Source organism: Sceloporus occidentalis, unplaced genomic scaffold (genome assembly GCF_023333645.1).
Source record: "Sceloporus occidentalis isolate IW3139 unplaced genomic scaffold, rSceOcc1.0.p SCAF_190, whole genome shotgun sequence".
In the NCBI taxonomy this organism is placed as follows: domain Eukaryota; kingdom Metazoa; phylum Chordata; class Lepidosauria; order Squamata; family Phrynosomatidae; genus Sceloporus; species Sceloporus occidentalis.
The window spans coordinates 376,660-393,792 of NW_028317170.1; the positions used below are offsets into that span (position 1 = coordinate 376,660).

Here is a 17,133-nt window from a genome sequence, read left to right on the forward strand (position 1 = left end):
TAGATGGGCAGTTGTGTGTGTTGGAGGTGTGTAGATGGGCAGTTGTGTGTGTGTTGGAGGTGTGTAGATGGGTAGTTGTGCGTGTTGGAGGCGTGTAGATGGGCAGTTGTGTGTGTTGGAGGTGTGTAGATGGGCAGTTGTGTGTGTTGTGGAGGTGTGTAGATGGGTAGTTGTGTGTGTTGGAGGCGTGCAGATGGGCAGTTGTGTGTGTTGGAGGCGTGTAGATGGGCAGTTGTGTGTGTTGGAGGCGTGCAGATGGACAGTTGTGTGTGTTGGAGGCGTGTAGATGGGCAGTTGTGTGTGTTGGAGGCGTGTAGATGGGCAGTTGTGTGTGTTGGAGGCGTGTAGATGGGCAGTTGTGTGTGTTGGAGGTGTGTAGATGGGCAGTTGTGTGTCTTAGGCAACCATGCCCCCTGGCTGTTACAGCCTCCATAGATTTCATTAAAAGGTGCTGAACGGCTTTATGACACGGCACGTCGGGGTATGACATCATGTCCCGGCGCTTTCCTTTGTTAAAGGCACGCAGCGCCTGTTATTATACTGGAGATGCCTCCAGGTTGGGCATATATCGGGGCAATAAAAGGTAAATCCATCACTCTTCCTTTTTTGTTTGTGGCTGGATGATAGAAATGGATGAATTGATATAACGGTGAATTTGCTTTTTCGTTCTCTGGACTCCTCTTAGAATAAAAATGTAAAAGTTCTGTTTGTCCGGCGGGGCGGCTGGAGGGAGAAGTTAATTATTATTATGTTGGCAGCAACAATACCCGCCATCCGTCCCCGCGTCCGGCTTATGTTCACAAGCACCTTATCTTATTTGCCCAGTGACCTGATGTCATCGTGCCCTAAATGAAAGTTATAAAAGCAAAAAGCATCACGACTGACGCGGTAAAAATAACCTCCTCTTTATCAGCAGATTTGTTTAAAAAAGAAGCACCCGAGGGAAACATCGAAACGGCCTGAAAGCTCGAGTCTCATTGTCCATATTACTGAATTTATCCAAATGAATACGATTTATATCGGGGGGTCCGTCTGCCGCTCGCGGATCGTTATCCCTGCAAAAGTCTGATTGAGCTTAAAAGTTATTATTATAAATGTTCTGGTGCCCGAAATTAGACAAATGCCCTCAAAATTACACCTTCTGCATAAAGTTAGTCATAGAACCTGCTGGCGGATCGGCCCCATCCGGCCCCTTCTAGTCGCCCGTTTCTCCTCGTTGGTCTCATCTAAGATTTAGGAGCCATATCGCATACATGTTTAATACCCTCACTGTATTACCCTCTACCACTTCTGCTGGGAGGCTGTTCCACACACAGTGACACAATGTATCCACAGACACACACAGTGATACAATGTAGCCACAGACACACACACAGTGACGCAACGTATCCACAGACACACACAGTGACACAACATATCCACAGACACACACAGTGACACAATGTAGCCACAGACACACACAGTGACACAACTTATCCACAGACACACACAGTGACACAACGTATCCACAGACACACACGGTGACACAACGTATCACACACTTGAGAAATTCATCTGAGGGGCTAGAAAAAGGGTTTCACAAGTTTTTGAGACAAATGACAAATTTTGCTTTTTTTCCCCACCCCCAAAAATAGAAAAGCTGGTGAATATTTATCTGCTTATCCATCATTTTAAAACATGACATCATAGCGGCAGTGCGGTTTTATGGCCAAGGCCGCCAGCTCCACGGGGGTTAGAGCAGCCTCACTGCTCCGTGATCCATCTCTCTGCTGCTCCACGGACTGCTCCACGGACTGCTCCACGGACTGCTCCACGGACTGCTCCACGGACTGCTCCCCTAAGTGCAAATATGCCATGGAGCTACGTGCAAACCTGGCACATCGTGACCGTACCCGGCGCATGCAGATCACTGGGATATGAAGTCACATGCTAGCGCGCAGCTTAGCGGATATCGGTCGTGGAGGGAAGGGGTTGGGGGCAGCCAGGGTCTGAGTGCGGTCTAGGACGTTGCCGATACGTCTCTGCATGGAGGAGCGCAGACTCGCTGGACTGCAATCTCTCCGGCTTCTAACAGCTTAGAAAACCTTCCTCCCGCTAAGTGACATTTCTAATTACCTTCAGCGTCCCCAACATTCATTTTACTGCATGAAAGAATCACATCAGCGAAATGAAGTCGTAGAACCGCAGAAGGTAAACAGACGGAGCTCCGGCGTTTCAAATCAATATTTCAGTCCCGCACTTGAACTGTGAAATAAAGAAATAAAGTCGCTTTCCTAATCACGTTAATCAAGCGTTTCTCTTCTCCATTTCTGCTAAAACCGGCCAATGCAATCAAGATCTTCTGCTTGTCGCAGTCGTGTTTAATCTGCTCCGCCATCATCCTCTCGGCGGTCTCATTCGGCTGGCACTTAAAACATTATTCTCTTCTTCTTTCTAAAGCTTTTTAACATAACTCCGTAGTTTACTCCACGCAGTAAATGTTTCTTTATGGTTCACACTTTCTCAGAAGATACATTAGCGAAGCACAAGGCAGAAATTGGTGACGTTAAGTGGTGCAGCCTCGGTGAAAGCCGTCCAAACGCTAACAGAAAGTCAGACCCGGGAGGGGGGGGGCACAAAGAATTCGAAAATTAGATTATTAAAAAGAAATTCCGAGAAAGGAACCGGAAATTAATGATATTAAAACACGGTCAATTGTACTGTGCGGGTTCATGGATACTTTCAAAAGCGGACATAATGGAGCTCAGGCCAGGCTCGGACTGGCTATCAGACACGTCGGGCAAATGCCCAGTGGGCAGTTGGTGTATAAAGCACCCCATACATACCTGACCCGCCACGGGAGCGCTACTTGCCGGTTATCCGGTTTGTACAGAGTTTGACATTTCTGAAGACAAAAAAACGATGGGCTTTCCTTGCACGGAGCTCAGCGACATTAATCAGGAGGAGGACATATGTCCTGTGTCCCACGTACCCCACCGGTCCACTCAGCACCGTGAAGACATCACTGAAGCAGTACTCAGAAACCTGCTGCCATGTGCTCTCCTTACTCTTATTTATTTAATTTAAGTTCATTGTGGGAAGGTGGGAAAAAAATGACGAGTTTCAGGTGAGGGCATGCAAGCTTTTTTTAAACTCATACTTGTCTTCTCCCAAGAATTGCAAAAGTTAGAATTCAGTAAACATGGTAACTTCATTTGGAAGAGTTAACATGTCAGGGATTGCCAATTTCTTTGAGTCTTATCAATAGAGGTAGCCCTTTACTTGACTGACCACCGTGGCTCCGTTCACGCTGTTAAACAGTTGAAGAAGTTCTACACATCCTTCTTCAGCAAATAAATAAGGAGGCAGCAGCTCTGCCCTCTAAAAATTGTCAGTGTCCTGGAAGACACAACCATTATTGCCAACATGGCCCACAAAGACTCACCAAAGTGAGCAACACAAAAGTTATGAAGAAGGCAGCAGCATAATACAAGTATAGCAATACAGCACTCTACTCACCTGATAAAGGCAGCACAACAACTTAACTCAATAACAAAATAAGACCTGTAATGAGGTAAAACAAGAACTAACCCTATCGAGGAAAGCACCAGCCTCCAAGAGACTTTTAATACAGTAGCGGTGAGCTACAACCAGCATGCATCACACCATATGTAAAACACAATATGCAGATCATATGCAAATTAGTTATAACAGAAAACCCCACAAACATAATCCTGCCATCAGAACCAATAATACTGGCCAGACAGGCAGGAGGAAGGGGAAAACTCTCTCACCATTGCCACTCTGTACCCCCTAATCAGATACAGGGTGACTTAAACATAAATCCAAGCAGAGGAACCAGATATTGTACTGCGATTAGTGCCCGCTGTCACCTGCTGGAAGTATGTAATGCAATCCAGGGGTCCACTGTCTATAACGGGAAATACAGCCTCCAGACGCCCCCCAACTCAGAGCAGCTTCCGTGACAGTCCCAAATGGAGAGATATTCTGTTACAGATGTAAGGGCTCCATCCAGGGGGAACCACAAAGAGAAAAGGGGATTCCAACCATCTGCACCCAAACTGATACCATTTAGAGGGAGACAGATAGAGACCCTCAGAGCTGTGCTGCAGGACGCAGTAATTGAGGATGAGATTTGCCCCAGATGTAAGTAACGATCGGAAAACACAGAGAGCCCACATGGGAGCGAAACGTGTGTTTTGGGACATTTTGAAAGCAGAATAACCAACAAATAAAACATACCCAGAAAAATAAATCTATTTTTGGACATCTAATTTTATACCAAGCAGGCAGAGGGGGCACAGCTCCATCTAGTTAGACCAGAGAACCGCATACAGCGGCCCCTTCAGACCCGGGAACCTGCCAGTCCTCAACCATCCCAGCCGGGAAGATGCAGCCCAGGAGGTATAAACAGGACTAGCAGTTCTACTTTACCACGGGAGCCCAGCCAAAAGGCTTAGTAGAAGAACCAAGCTGAACGGCCCCTAGGAGCCCCTGCAGTCAGCACTCAGCTCATTCTAGGCTCCTTTGGTGAAAACCAGCTATCCCAACCATGTAACAAGCCTTGACAGACCTCACCACAGGTGAACAACTGGAATCATTCCAACGCCCAGTAAGTAATGAGGTCCACGTCTGGACTCCCCGTTACACTTGGGGTGAGATCCAAGAGACGCTCGTCCTGCGGTGCGTCCCTCACGGGGAATCTCAAGTTTTAGTTCATTTGTGCCATTAAAGAGGAAAATTTTCCACCAACAGATCAGTCTGAGCCTCCTGCAAGCAAAACAACAACCCTTCAGAGTAAATATAAAAACCCCCTCTGTCATTCCCCATCTTGCTGCTGGTGTTGAGCCAGACCACAACCACATCATTTAGTCCTCATTTTCTGTGAAGTTAGGGTGTCAGTGTGTGGGAGGGCAATATTAAAGCTGCTGTTCCACCTCTTTTGCTGGACGTAGGATTATAAAACCAATTATTAAACCCTCATCTACAGACACCAGAGGGCTTATTTTTCCCTCAGAAATCTCATGGTGCTGCTACAACCACAAGGTATTCTGGGTCGGCGCATGCAAATAAGGTCAACGATTATCACCTTTTGCATCTATATCCACTTTTTACACGGATCCCTGGAAAGCAATTGCCCCGCTGTACAGGACTTTACACAAAACTCAGGAAGAGTAGATGAGGGTTTAATAATAATACTTCTACTACCCGCTTAATTTTAAGTGGAAGGGATTTCCATCACCTTTACTCACCATAACTTATGTGATTGGTTGAAATCTTCATTCCCAGTCACACTCCCATCGTGATGTCTTTTTAGGCTCATTTTATGGTTGGGGCAGCTGGTTTTCACCAAAGGGGCCCAGAACGAGCTGAGTGCTGATTGGTTCTTCTTCTAAGCCTTTTGGCTGGGCTCCCGTGGTGAAGCAGAACTGCTAGTCCTGTTTATACCTCCCATGGCTGAAAAGTCTTCCTGGGCTGCATCTTCCCGGCTGGGATGGTTGAGGACTGGCAGGTTCTCGGGTCTAACTAGAGCTGTGGCCCCTCTGCCTGCTTGGTGTAAAATTAGATGTCTAAAAATAGATTTTTCTGTTTGTTTGCTTAATTCATAATTTCTCATGAAAAATATCACAAAAGCAGTCACTGATGGGCAACAATAGAATGGCTCAGTCTCAATCACCCTGTCAGACTCTCTAAGTACTGGAAGTTCATGGAGAGACAGACTCCAACAGTGCAGTTACAGAGAAATTGGCAAAGCTCAGAACATAACATAATTCCGGGGATAAAAATAACTATTCTGACCACCTGCAAGGTAATAACAAAGTATATAAACAGTATATCATATACTATAAGAGCGTGGATCACGTTAGGATTATAAATAGCTGGATTCACGCATAAAAATGTAACCGTCAGTAAATGCGCAGACCCCCAATGTGCCCCCGGCGCTGGCAGCGTTACAGACGGTCGCAGAGCTATTTGCCCCGTTTGTTTCTTTCACGATCTGTTTATTCATGAATAAACAAAAAAAGTCCAGATCGCGCTGACCTTCTATATAAAGTTGAGTCCAAGGATGGAATTCAGTATTTTTTCCCAATATGTGGATCATCCTGTTCGCCCTGACGCTCGCCGGGGCTGCAGGTGAGTTAAAGGGGCAGCAGAGGGAAAATACACCAAGGCGTCAGTGTGTAGAATGTATAAAAGATCTGTATCCTTCTTTATTATCGTACGTAAAGGGGTTAAACACAGGACGGGAGGGAATTTATTCCAAAGGAGGAGAAAAGTTACAACAAGAGGCCAGAATCTAACACTAGAGAGTCAGAGACTGAGATGGAATGGAAGGAAGTTTTACTTTTACTGAGAGGGTGGTGGATAAGTGGAAGAGCCACCCAGCAGAAGTGGTAGAGGGTAATACAGTGAGGGGATTAAACATGCATGGGATAGACATACGGCTCCTGAATCTAAGACGAGACCAACGACTGATTAAGGTTTGAGTCGTAACAGCAGGAGAAACGGCAGACAAGACGGGGGCCGAATGGGGCCGATGTGCCAGAAAACTTTAGGTTCCTGTGTTTAGGGGGCAGGGTGCAAATCAGTGCGAGGGGTTAATTGGAGAAAAAAGATTCTGCTAGTAATAACTCAAAACTTCCAGAAATCCAAAGAATCACTGAATAAATTGTTATCTCTGTATAAATAAAAGATTATAAATAATAATAATAATAATAAAACCCGAAAAGCTGCCTGAGCAAGTTTGGACCTCACAGGCATCCGAGATGTTTACATGTTTGTTTGTTTGTTTGTTTGTTTGTTTCTGATTGATTTTAATTTCAGAGGGTGAGTTTTTGGTGAGGGGCTCGTAAGGCTTTCATTGGTTTGGGGGCGCAGCCTCGCTTGTACCCCGTAATATCGGGTTTATTATATAGGAGAAGAAAGTGTTTTTGTTGAGATATTTACTGCATAAAACTTTGTATCTCCTAATAACAGAAAACATGGTGTTTTATTTTTGAATTGTTTTTTTTTGGTGTTCGCAGGAAGTTCGTCCCCCCGTTACGGTGAGTACTGAGTACCGATACTTTTTAAGTAACAATTTTTGACAAACCATCTAACGCTGTAGAATTATCTCGATCTCTGGGCTTCGTTTCCGGGTCTATAGGTTTGAATACATTGGGGAAGGAGGTCCTGCCCCTTAGAGCTTACAGTCTAAGTAGTAGTAGGGACTAGGTAAACATGCAGATACAATCAGGGGGAGGAGGTAAGTGTATATACACGACCGAAAAGTTTGGGGTCACTCAGCTGTTTTCATGGAAAACAAGGACATTTCTGGCTGTAACATAATTACAAAAGGGTTTTCTAACCATCAATCAACACAACGTGCCATTGGAACACAGGAGTGATGGGAGTGATAAAGGGCCATTGGAACCCAGGAGCGATGGGAGTGATAAAGGGCCATTGGAACACAGGAGTGATGGGAGTGATAAAGGGCCATTGGAACACAGGAGTGATGGGAGTGATAAAGGGCCATTGGAACACAGGAGTGATGGGAGTGATAAAGGGCCATTGGAACACGGGAGTGATGGGAGTGATAAAGGGCCATTGGAACACAGGAGTGATGGGAGTGATAAAGGGCCATTGGGACACAGGAGTGATGGGAGTGATAAAGGGCCATTGGGACACAGGAGTGATGGGAGTGATAAAGGGCCATTGGGACACAGGAGTGATGGGAGTGATAAAGGGACATTGGGACACAGGAGTGATGGGAGTGATAAAGGGCCATTGGGACACAGGAGTGATGGGAGTGATAAAGGGACATTGGGACACAGGAGTGATGGGAGTGATAAAGGGCCATTGGGACACAGGAGTGATGGGAGTGATAAAGGGCCATTGGAACACAGCAGCGATGGCAGTGATAAAGGGCCATTGGAACCCAGGAGCGATGGGAGTGATAAAGGGCCATTGGAACCCAGGAGTGATGGGAGTGATAAAGGGCCATTGGGACACAGGAGTGATGGGAGTGATAAAGGGCCATTGGAACGCAGGAGTGATGGGAGTGATAAAGGGCCATTGGGACACAGGAGTGATGGGAGTGATAAAGGGCCATTGGAACACAGGAGTGATGGGAGTGATAAAGGGCCATTGGAACACAGGAGTGATGGGAGTGATAAAGGGCCATTGGAACCCAGGAGTGATGGGAGTGATAAAGGGACATTGGGACACAGGAGTGATGGGAGTGATAAAGGGCCATTGGGACACAGGAGTGATGGGAGTGATAAAGGGCCATTGGAACACAGCAGCGATGGCAGTGATAAAGGGCCATTGGAACCCAGGAGCGATGGGAGTGATAAAGGGCCATTGGAACCCAGGAGTGATGGGAGTGATAAAGGGCCATTGGGACACAGGAGTGATGGGAGTGATAAAGGGCCATTGGAACGCAGGAGTGATGGGAGTGATAAAGGGCCATTGGGACACAGGAGTGATGGGAGTGATAAAGGGCCATTGGAACACAGGAGTGATGGGAGTGATAAAGGGCCATTGGAACACAGGAGTGATGGGAGTGATAAAGGGCCATTGGAACCCAGGAGTGATGGGAGTGATAAAGGGCCATTGGAACCCAGGAGTGATGGGAGTGATAAAGGGCCATTGGAACACAGGAGTGATGGGAGTGATAAAGGGCCATTTGGGACACAGGAGTGATGGGAGTGATAAAGGGCCATTGGGACACAGGAGTGATGGGAGTGATAAAGGGCCATTGGAACCCAGGAGTGATGGGAGTGATAAAGGGCCATTGGAACACAGGAGTGATGGGAGTGATAAAGGGCCATTGGAACACAGGAGTGATGGGAGTGATAAAGGGCCATTGGAACACAGGAGTGATGGGAGTGATAAAGGGCCATTGGAACCCAGGAGTGATGGGAGTGATAAAGGGCCATTGGAACCCAGAAGTGATGGGAGTGATAAAGGGCCATTGGAACACAGGAGTGATGGGAGTGATAAAGGGCCATTGGGACACAGGAGTGATGGGAGTGATAAAGGGCCATTGGGACACAGGAGTGATGGGAGTGATAAAGGGCCATTGGGACGCAGGAGTGATGGGAGTGATAAAGGGCCATTGGGACACAGGAGTGATGGGAGTGATAAAGGGCCATTGGAACGCAGGAGTGATGGGAGTGATAAAGGGCCATTGGGACACATGAGTGATGGGAGTGATAAAGGGCCATTGGGACGCAGGAGTGATGGGAGTGATAAAGGGCCATTGGAACGCAGGAGTGATGGGAGTGATAAAGGGCCATTGGAACCCAGAAGTGATGGGAGTGATAAAGGGCCATTGGAACACAGGAGTGATGGGAGTGATAAAGGGCCATTGGGACACAGGAGTGATGGGAGTGATAAAGGGCCATTGGGACACAGGAGTGATGGGAGTGATAAAGGGCCATTGGGACGCAGGAGTGATGGGAGTGATAAAGGGCCATTGGGACACAGGAGTGATGGGAGTGATAAAGGGCCATTGGGACACATGAGTGATGGGAGTGATAAAGGGCCATTGGGACGCAGGAGTGATGGGAGTGATAAAGGGCCATTGGAACGCAGGAGTGATGGGAGTGATAAAGGGCCATTGGAACACAGGAGTGATGGGAGTGATAAAGGGCCATTGGAACACAGGAGTGATGGGAGTGATAAAGGGCCATTGGGACACAGGAGTGATGGGAGTGATAAAGGGCCATTGGGACACAGGAGTGATGGGAGTGATAAAGGGCCATTGGAACACAGGAGTGATGGGAGTGATAAAGGGCCATTGGAAGGCAGGAGTGATGGGAGTGATAAAGGGCCATTGGGACACAGGAGTGATGGGAGTGATAAAGGGCCATTGGGACGCAGGAGTGATGGGAGTGATAAAGGGCCATTGGAACGCAGGAGTGATGGGAGTGATAAAGGGCCATTGGAACGCAGGAGTGATGGGAGTGATAAAGGGCCATTGGAACGCAGGAGTGATGGGAGTGATAAAGGGCCATTGGAACGCAGGAGTGATGGGAGTGATAAAGGGCCATTGGAACGCAGGAGTGATGGGAGTGATAAAGGGCCATTGGAACACAGGAGTGATGGGAGTGATAAAGGGCATCTGTTCGCCTATTGAGAGATTCCATTAAAAACCAGCCGTTTCCAGCAACAATAGTCATTTACAACATTAACCCCGTCTGCGCTGGATTTCTGATCCATTTCATGTAATTTTAATGTCTCATAGCAATCATATATCGGGATATTTATTAAATGACGTAGGGGGGGGGCGGCGATACGAAGCCTTCTGGTGTTTATATCGTTTGAGCCGGGTCCTCCTCACCTGTTGTCTCTGTTAGTCAGTTTGTTATGTTATATACCACTTGTTATGTCCACCCATTGTACAGCGCTATGGAATTTGATGGCGCTATATAAAACAATAAATAATATTGATGGATTGGTTTGCAGAGCCAGTGTTTCCCACCAGTAAGACGTTTCTCTATCACTATGATGGGCTGCTTCTGACCGGGATGCCGGACGCCGGGCTGGCGAGGTCCGGGGTGAAGCTGAAGTGTAAGTTGGAGATCAGCAGCACCGGCCCGCGGCTCCATCTCCTGAAGGTAAGAAAAAAGTTTGCGCGTTTTCTTCATTTTTGGGACGGAGAGAAAAGTTGCGTTTTCCGCTATACTCGCAGGAGCCAATTACATCTATTATTTTAGGAAGTGCCTTTGATTGAATTTCTTGCATATGCCAGATAACGATCGAGCCGGCGCGGACTTAACGGATTTGTTCTGCTTTCCGCTTTAGCAACACAAAGGAAAACTAAACAAAAAACCCTTCATTGGATCGATTCAATTGCTCAGAAAATGAACACAAGTCTATGATTTAATCATTTGCCTCCCCGTCTCCGCAGATGAGATGAACACGTTAACATGCGCGGCTTGCGTTACGTGCATGCGTGTGCTTATTATACAGCTGCACAGAGAGCGGTGCAAACAGCCGATATAATAATATATAACGCAAAACACGTTTATGGCGTCACGAAGGCACACTGACGCGCGCATGCACAAACACACAGGGGCCGCTAACGCCTGTATACCACTTATCTCTATTATCATATTGTCTGTATACTGTATATCCTTACTCTTCCCATTGTACAGCCCTGCAGACTATGACGGCGCTATATAAATCAATAAAACAATATAAATAATAATAACGAATAATATTTATTTATTTATATAACATTTAATTATTATTATTATTAATAAATAACATAAACATAAATAAATAAAAATAATATTTGTAATGTTTGTAGCCAGACACTGTATTATTTTTATGTTGAAGCTCGTATAAATTAAAGTCTGCACTCAAATGGTCTCTGCCTGCCATATTTAACTTCCCACCCACTCCAGAAGGTCAGTTTATGCAACTACTACTTTTGACACAGAACAGCTTTTCTATCCTCCAAACTCTTGTTTTGTTTTTTTTTTATTAATGTTTTATTTTATAATTTATTTTAACTGGAAATGCTTCATTTTGATATTATTTAAAGGCCCTAAAATAGTTGAAAGTTTCTCATGTTTTCTTCCAAAATATTAATTTTCAGCCATATTGAAGGTCACAGCATTGAATAAATATTATGAAAGGCCGGCTCCAGCCAACGTCGGCTCCATATAATGCCTACTTAAATCTCAACTCATTATTTAGTGAATAAGCCCCATTGCGTAGCTGACAATTACTTTAGAATGGAAAGTCAGCTCTCTGAAATAATTAAAACATTCTTTTTTGTTTTTAAATCTATTTATTTTATTCTTCAAGCCACACCCACTGTGGGTCGCCAAGGGGTGTATTCTGACTGGAGCCAATTGTCCACTGGACTCGCCCACATACCTGGCCACACCCTCCAACATTTTTTTTATTATTAAAAAAATAAAAAAATTAATTCTCAGAACAATTTTCTCCCCTGAAAAGGATATACTATTATTTTTAACTAAATTCTAATTTATCTATTTTTTAATTTTTAGATTTCTGATCTAGAAATTCAACAATTTAATGGCATTTGGCCCAAAGATTCCTTCATCAGTTCTCCGAAGCTGACCCAGGCTCTGAAGAGGCAACTCAGCAGACCGATAAAATTCGAGTACGGCGACGGTCAGGTCGGAGATATATTTATTCCGGAAGGCGTGTCGGACACCGTGGTTAATATTTACCGCGGAATGCTGACCATCCTGCAGGTCACCATGAAAAAGACACAAAATGTGTATAGTTTGCAAGAGGTAAGGACACATTTTTACCGAAATATTAGATTTTTCTCTTAATTTCCCTTTTTTTGGTGCTCTTGTCTGTCCTCCGGCACATAAAATATGGTTCTAATTACGTGTGCCGACGAGCCGCAGCTGTGCCGAGTCGCGTGTGTGTGTGGGGGATGATACATTGTATCCGTTCGTGATGTTCGCAGGTTGAGGGGGTATTTTAATTCACTTTCTGGCACAAATCAATAAAATATGCAATCAGAATTTTTTCACTGAACAAGTCATGTGACCGATCTAGAAATTGGAAGGGTTTTTAATGTTCGGACGGCACCTGGAAAGGGAGCGTCAGCCGTCCAAGAGTCCCAGCCACGTGCAGCCCATTTAGCTCGTGCTAACGGTGTTAACTAACGTCTAACGGGCCGAATCCAGACTCCCGGCTGACACACGGCTTCAGAAATACATGTATTTGGCAAACTGGAGACTTTTGGAAGAGCCAATAGAAATTCTCGGTGCATTTATGTCATTTGGGTGACTTTTAAAGCCCTGAAATCCTTCCCAGAAATCATTTTTAATTATAGCAAATTTTGCCCCTATTCATACGTAGATAATGTTGGCGTTTTCAGGTCTGATCAACAGCGGTGTGTCCTACCCGGGCCGACTAGGCGGATCGCCCTATTGGACGACTCCTAACTTCTACCCCCGGTGAATCGGGACACCAGGGGGTGGAGCTTGGGAGGTAGAGTGTCACTCAAACTAGCAGAGCTACTGTGCATGTGCAGAACTCTGTATTCATTCACCAATATCCCCGACATGCGGAATGAACCCTGAGTTCATCTGAGCTGTTCCAAAAAGTGGGACGGAGGTAGAGCGCGGCGGGACGGGGGGAAAGAGTGGCGGAAGAATTGCTGTTCATGTTTTCTGTTGGGTTAATGCACATTTCTATCTTTTGTTGCACATGACCTTATTGCGTTTATTCCTCCCCGTAAAGTTGTATGGGTAACAGTAAGTTAAAATGTAGTGTCCCCCTTTTTCATTGGTCAGCGAGGGATTGGCGGAACCTGCCACACGAGTTACACGATTGACAAGGATGCGAAAGGTAATACGTTATCTGTCACCAAATCCAAAGACCTAAACGACTGTAAGGACAGAGCGCGGATGGTTAGCGGGAACGCGTATTTCCATCCATGCGCCACCTGCCGACAGGTAGGATCCTCTGCTTGCGAGACGGTAACAATAATATCCCGATAATTCCTTTTTGTGAAAATTGTAACTTTTTGTCACTCCTTTTTGACTCGAGAGAAACAAAAATTCCCGCGCCACGGCTACTTACAACTACAAGCTGAGGGTTATGGGAGTGGGGTATGTCCTGCAGGAGGCGGCGGTACACGAAGTCCACCAGTTCACCCCGTTTAATGAGATCGATGGAGCGGCCGTCCTGGAAGCCAGGTATAAAAATTACCCCGTTCCAAAAACTCTGCATCAAAAGTTTAATTTTACAAAATAATAATGATTTTGTAATAAATATTAATAATGATTTCATATTAAGTATTAAATATGAATTGATAACTTACCCTGTTTTCAGGGATAAAAAATTGAATTTAACCTGCGTTCTTCCTTGAGGAAACAGCAAAATGTTTATTATTTAAAAGAAATCAGAGAAATTTGGTAACTGGAAAAAAAATGATTAAAATGGCATTATTAAAAAGCATGATAAAATTGCCAATATCGCCCCAATATCATTCTCTGCCGGCAGGCAGCGGCTGGTTTTGGCTGCCGTTGAAGATCGCGCGTATTCATCGCCCGTGGATAATAATGACTATTCGGAGAAAGTCTCGCTGCGATATCACTTCCCGAGCGAGCTGATCGCGGCTCCTGTTCAGTTCTTACAAGCGCAAAATACAGAGACTCGGGTAAGTGACATTCGGGATCGTCACCCCTACCCCGGTTTAAAATATGTGTGATATTTATTATTTATTTAATATGTATTATTAATTAATTATATATATATATATATATATCATATTATTATAAATATATTTAATATATACTCAATATTTCTATAAATATATCTAAAATATTTGTAATTTATTATTTATTATATATTAAATATGTATTATTTATAATAAATATTTTTATATAGATAAATATATCATATTATTATAAATATATTTAATATATACCTATAAATATATTTTTATTTTAAGTAAATGCACTATTTATTATATATTTAATATGTATTATTAATAATATTATTAAAACTATATTTTATATATATATTTAATATTTCTATAAATATATTTTTTTAAAGTATAGAACATACATGTATTAATGTCATTGTTTGGCCATATAGTTCTATAAAATAATACACTTTTTTCGTTTTTACTTTACTGAGAGGGTGGTAGATAAGTGGGACAGCCTCCCAGCAGCAGTTGTAGAGGGTAATACAGCGAGGGTATTAAACATGCATGGGATAGACATACGGCTCCTGAATCTAAGACGAGACCAACGACTGATTAAGGTTTGAGTCTTTACAGAAGGAGAAACAGGAGACCAGACGGGCCGAATGGGGGCCGATCTGCCACATTTTAAGATCTCAAGTATGAGAGAGGATTTCATTGTGCACCCCGCTGGCATTTAATGGGTTAAAGCATAAGATTCTTAATGCATTCTTGAAGTAGGGGCTCGGGTGGAAATTTACATAGAAACGGCGCGGTTTTGCTGTAGGACGCGGTATATATTTGAATGATGTTATAATAAACGCAAGCTTTATGGAGATATTTTGCTGCTGATAATCATCCCTATGGATTTTTTTCTCCCCGTTTTTCATATTTGCAGATAATTGAACTTCTCAACCACCTAGTAAAACATTTTGAGGGATTTGCCGCTAAAGAGTCCCCGGAGAAATTCGTCGAACTCGTTTACCATCTACGGGCGGCGAGTTACGGGGAGATCGAGGCGCTATGGAAACAATTTTCATCGAAGCAGGATTACAGGTAAAACGCGTCCTTTTGTATAAAAATATTTTCATGGAATTTCGGTGAAATCGGTGAAAAATAAACAAAAATGTAAAATACCATGCCTGCCAAGTGTCCCTATTTAATGTTGCCAGTCTCTATATGCAACTGGAATTTCTCTTTCCTCCCCAGAAAGTAAATAAAGCAGCAGAAAGTAGATTTTTGCAAAAAAAACCATTCAATTTACATGAACCTCCATTTGTCCCGGGCTTTCCCTTCCTGATTGGCTGCTCATTGAACTTTGTCCCAATTTCTATATGGCCTCCTTTCTCTGATTGGCTGACACTACAACGTATTTGATAACTGGAGCAGGACTCGGATTATATGTCCCCCCCCAAAAAAAATTCCAATCACATTATAGGTTTTAGGGCAGTAAGATCGAAATAAGTTATTAAGAATTTCAGAGACGTGGAAAAAAAAACTGTCAAAAAAGTCCAAATGGAATTTTCTGCTCTATTGAATAATGCAAAGTTTTTCACGACGAGTCGACTTTAATCATTGTTTCTGTATTTTTTCTCTCTTCTCTTTCATGCCTCCAGGCGCTGGATTTTAGATGCAATCCCAGCCATCGCTAATCCTTTGACACTGAGGTTCCTTAAACACAAAATTGATGAGAAAGATCTAACCGAGTTTGAGGCTACCCAAGCCGCGCTTCTGGCTCTGCATCTGATCAAAGCCAATCACGAGGCTCTGACGGAAGCCAAGGTACGAGCCGGATACGGCTCCCGAATAACTGAAACGTTCCGGGGTTTATTTATAGGAAAAAAAAAAAAAAGAAAAACCAAAAATGCAGCCGCCCGTTAATATTAAACAATGCGATGCTCTGCATGTCGATCTGCTGCATGCTCTGCGGTGAATATTCATGCTTCTTCCCAGCGGATTTCCTATAATCCTCTGAATGCATTCGATATTTTGTAGCAACAAACTTTTTAGAATAAAGAAACTTTGTTTATGATCATAAAATAAATGGGGTTTTTTTTGGTTTTTTGGTTTTTTTAAAGAGAAAATAGACAAATAATTTAGAAAACTTTTTAATCTGGTACGAATTTATTGAGTTTTAGGCTTTCTTTTTCATTAAACTGAAGCATTTTATTATTATTGTTGAGTATTTTGGGATAAACGCATCCATTACTTTCGCTAATTCCGTATTCTAGTCTTGAATATATGTATTGTATGAAGCGCTGTGTAAATTGTTGGCGCTATATAAATAAAAGATAATAATAATAATAGTGCTAATAATAATAATAATAATACCTGTAATCTTATATTCTAGTCCCTCCTGGCAGTTATCAAATCGCAGAAAATGCCTCTTCTCCGGAAGGTGTCCTTCCTTGCCTATGGATCATTGGTGCAAAAGATCTGCAGCCCAAGCGACCAACCGTGCCCAGAGGGGGCGCTCCAGGTAATGATTATGGAGTTAAAGGGTTAATGTTAAAGGGTTAATGTTACCTGTGAAGAGGAGAACTCCAACCACACATAAAAGGGTTAATAAAGGACAGGAGGGAATTTAGAGACCGGAATCTAACACTAGAGCATCAGAGACTGAAATGGAAAGAAAGGAAGTTTTACTTTACTGAGAGGGTGGTAGATAAGTGGAACAGCCGCCCAACAGAGGTGGTAGAGGGTAATGCAGTGTGGGTATATGTGGGATATGCATATGGCTCCTGAATCTAAAGCGAGACCAACGACTGAATGTTGTGGATTTTTTTGTAGTAAATAGGGCGCTGCGTTGGGAACCTTATTAGTATTTTGCTGGTTTATGTTGTTTTGCCTTATTTTTTTTTCTGAATTGGAAAATAACCTCCTTTCCTCGCTGGATAATTAGAGGGTTGGATTTACAGGAATTAGCAGCAGAAAGCAGCCGACTGTGAATAATGACCCTC

At 43.8% G+C, this 17,133-nt stretch overlaps 1 protein-coding gene across 1 annotated transcript in view; it reads left to right on the plus strand.

Annotated features, from left to right (window-relative positions):
* The first annotated feature begins 6,092 nt into the window (after positions 1-6,092).
* LOC149278390 (vitellogenin-like) overlaps positions 6,093-17,133 on the plus strand; it is a 33,405-nt gene continuing 22,364 nt past the window's right edge. The window contains exons 1-10 of the mRNA XM_089502009.1: positions 6,093-6,135; positions 7,026-7,046; positions 10,453-10,604; positions 12,009-12,260; positions 13,278-13,439; positions 13,534-13,682; positions 13,990-14,146; positions 15,072-15,229; positions 15,790-15,955; positions 16,524-16,652. Of these exons, the coding sequence (XP_089358135.1) occupies positions 6,093-6,135; positions 7,026-7,046; positions 10,453-10,604; positions 12,009-12,260; positions 13,278-13,439; positions 13,534-13,682; positions 13,990-14,146; positions 15,072-15,229; positions 15,790-15,955; positions 16,524-16,652 (1,389 nt within the window). The remainder of the gene's footprint in view (positions 6,136-7,025; positions 7,047-10,452; positions 10,605-12,008; positions 12,261-13,277; positions 13,440-13,533; positions 13,683-13,989; positions 14,147-15,071; positions 15,230-15,789; positions 15,956-16,523; positions 16,653-17,133) is intronic.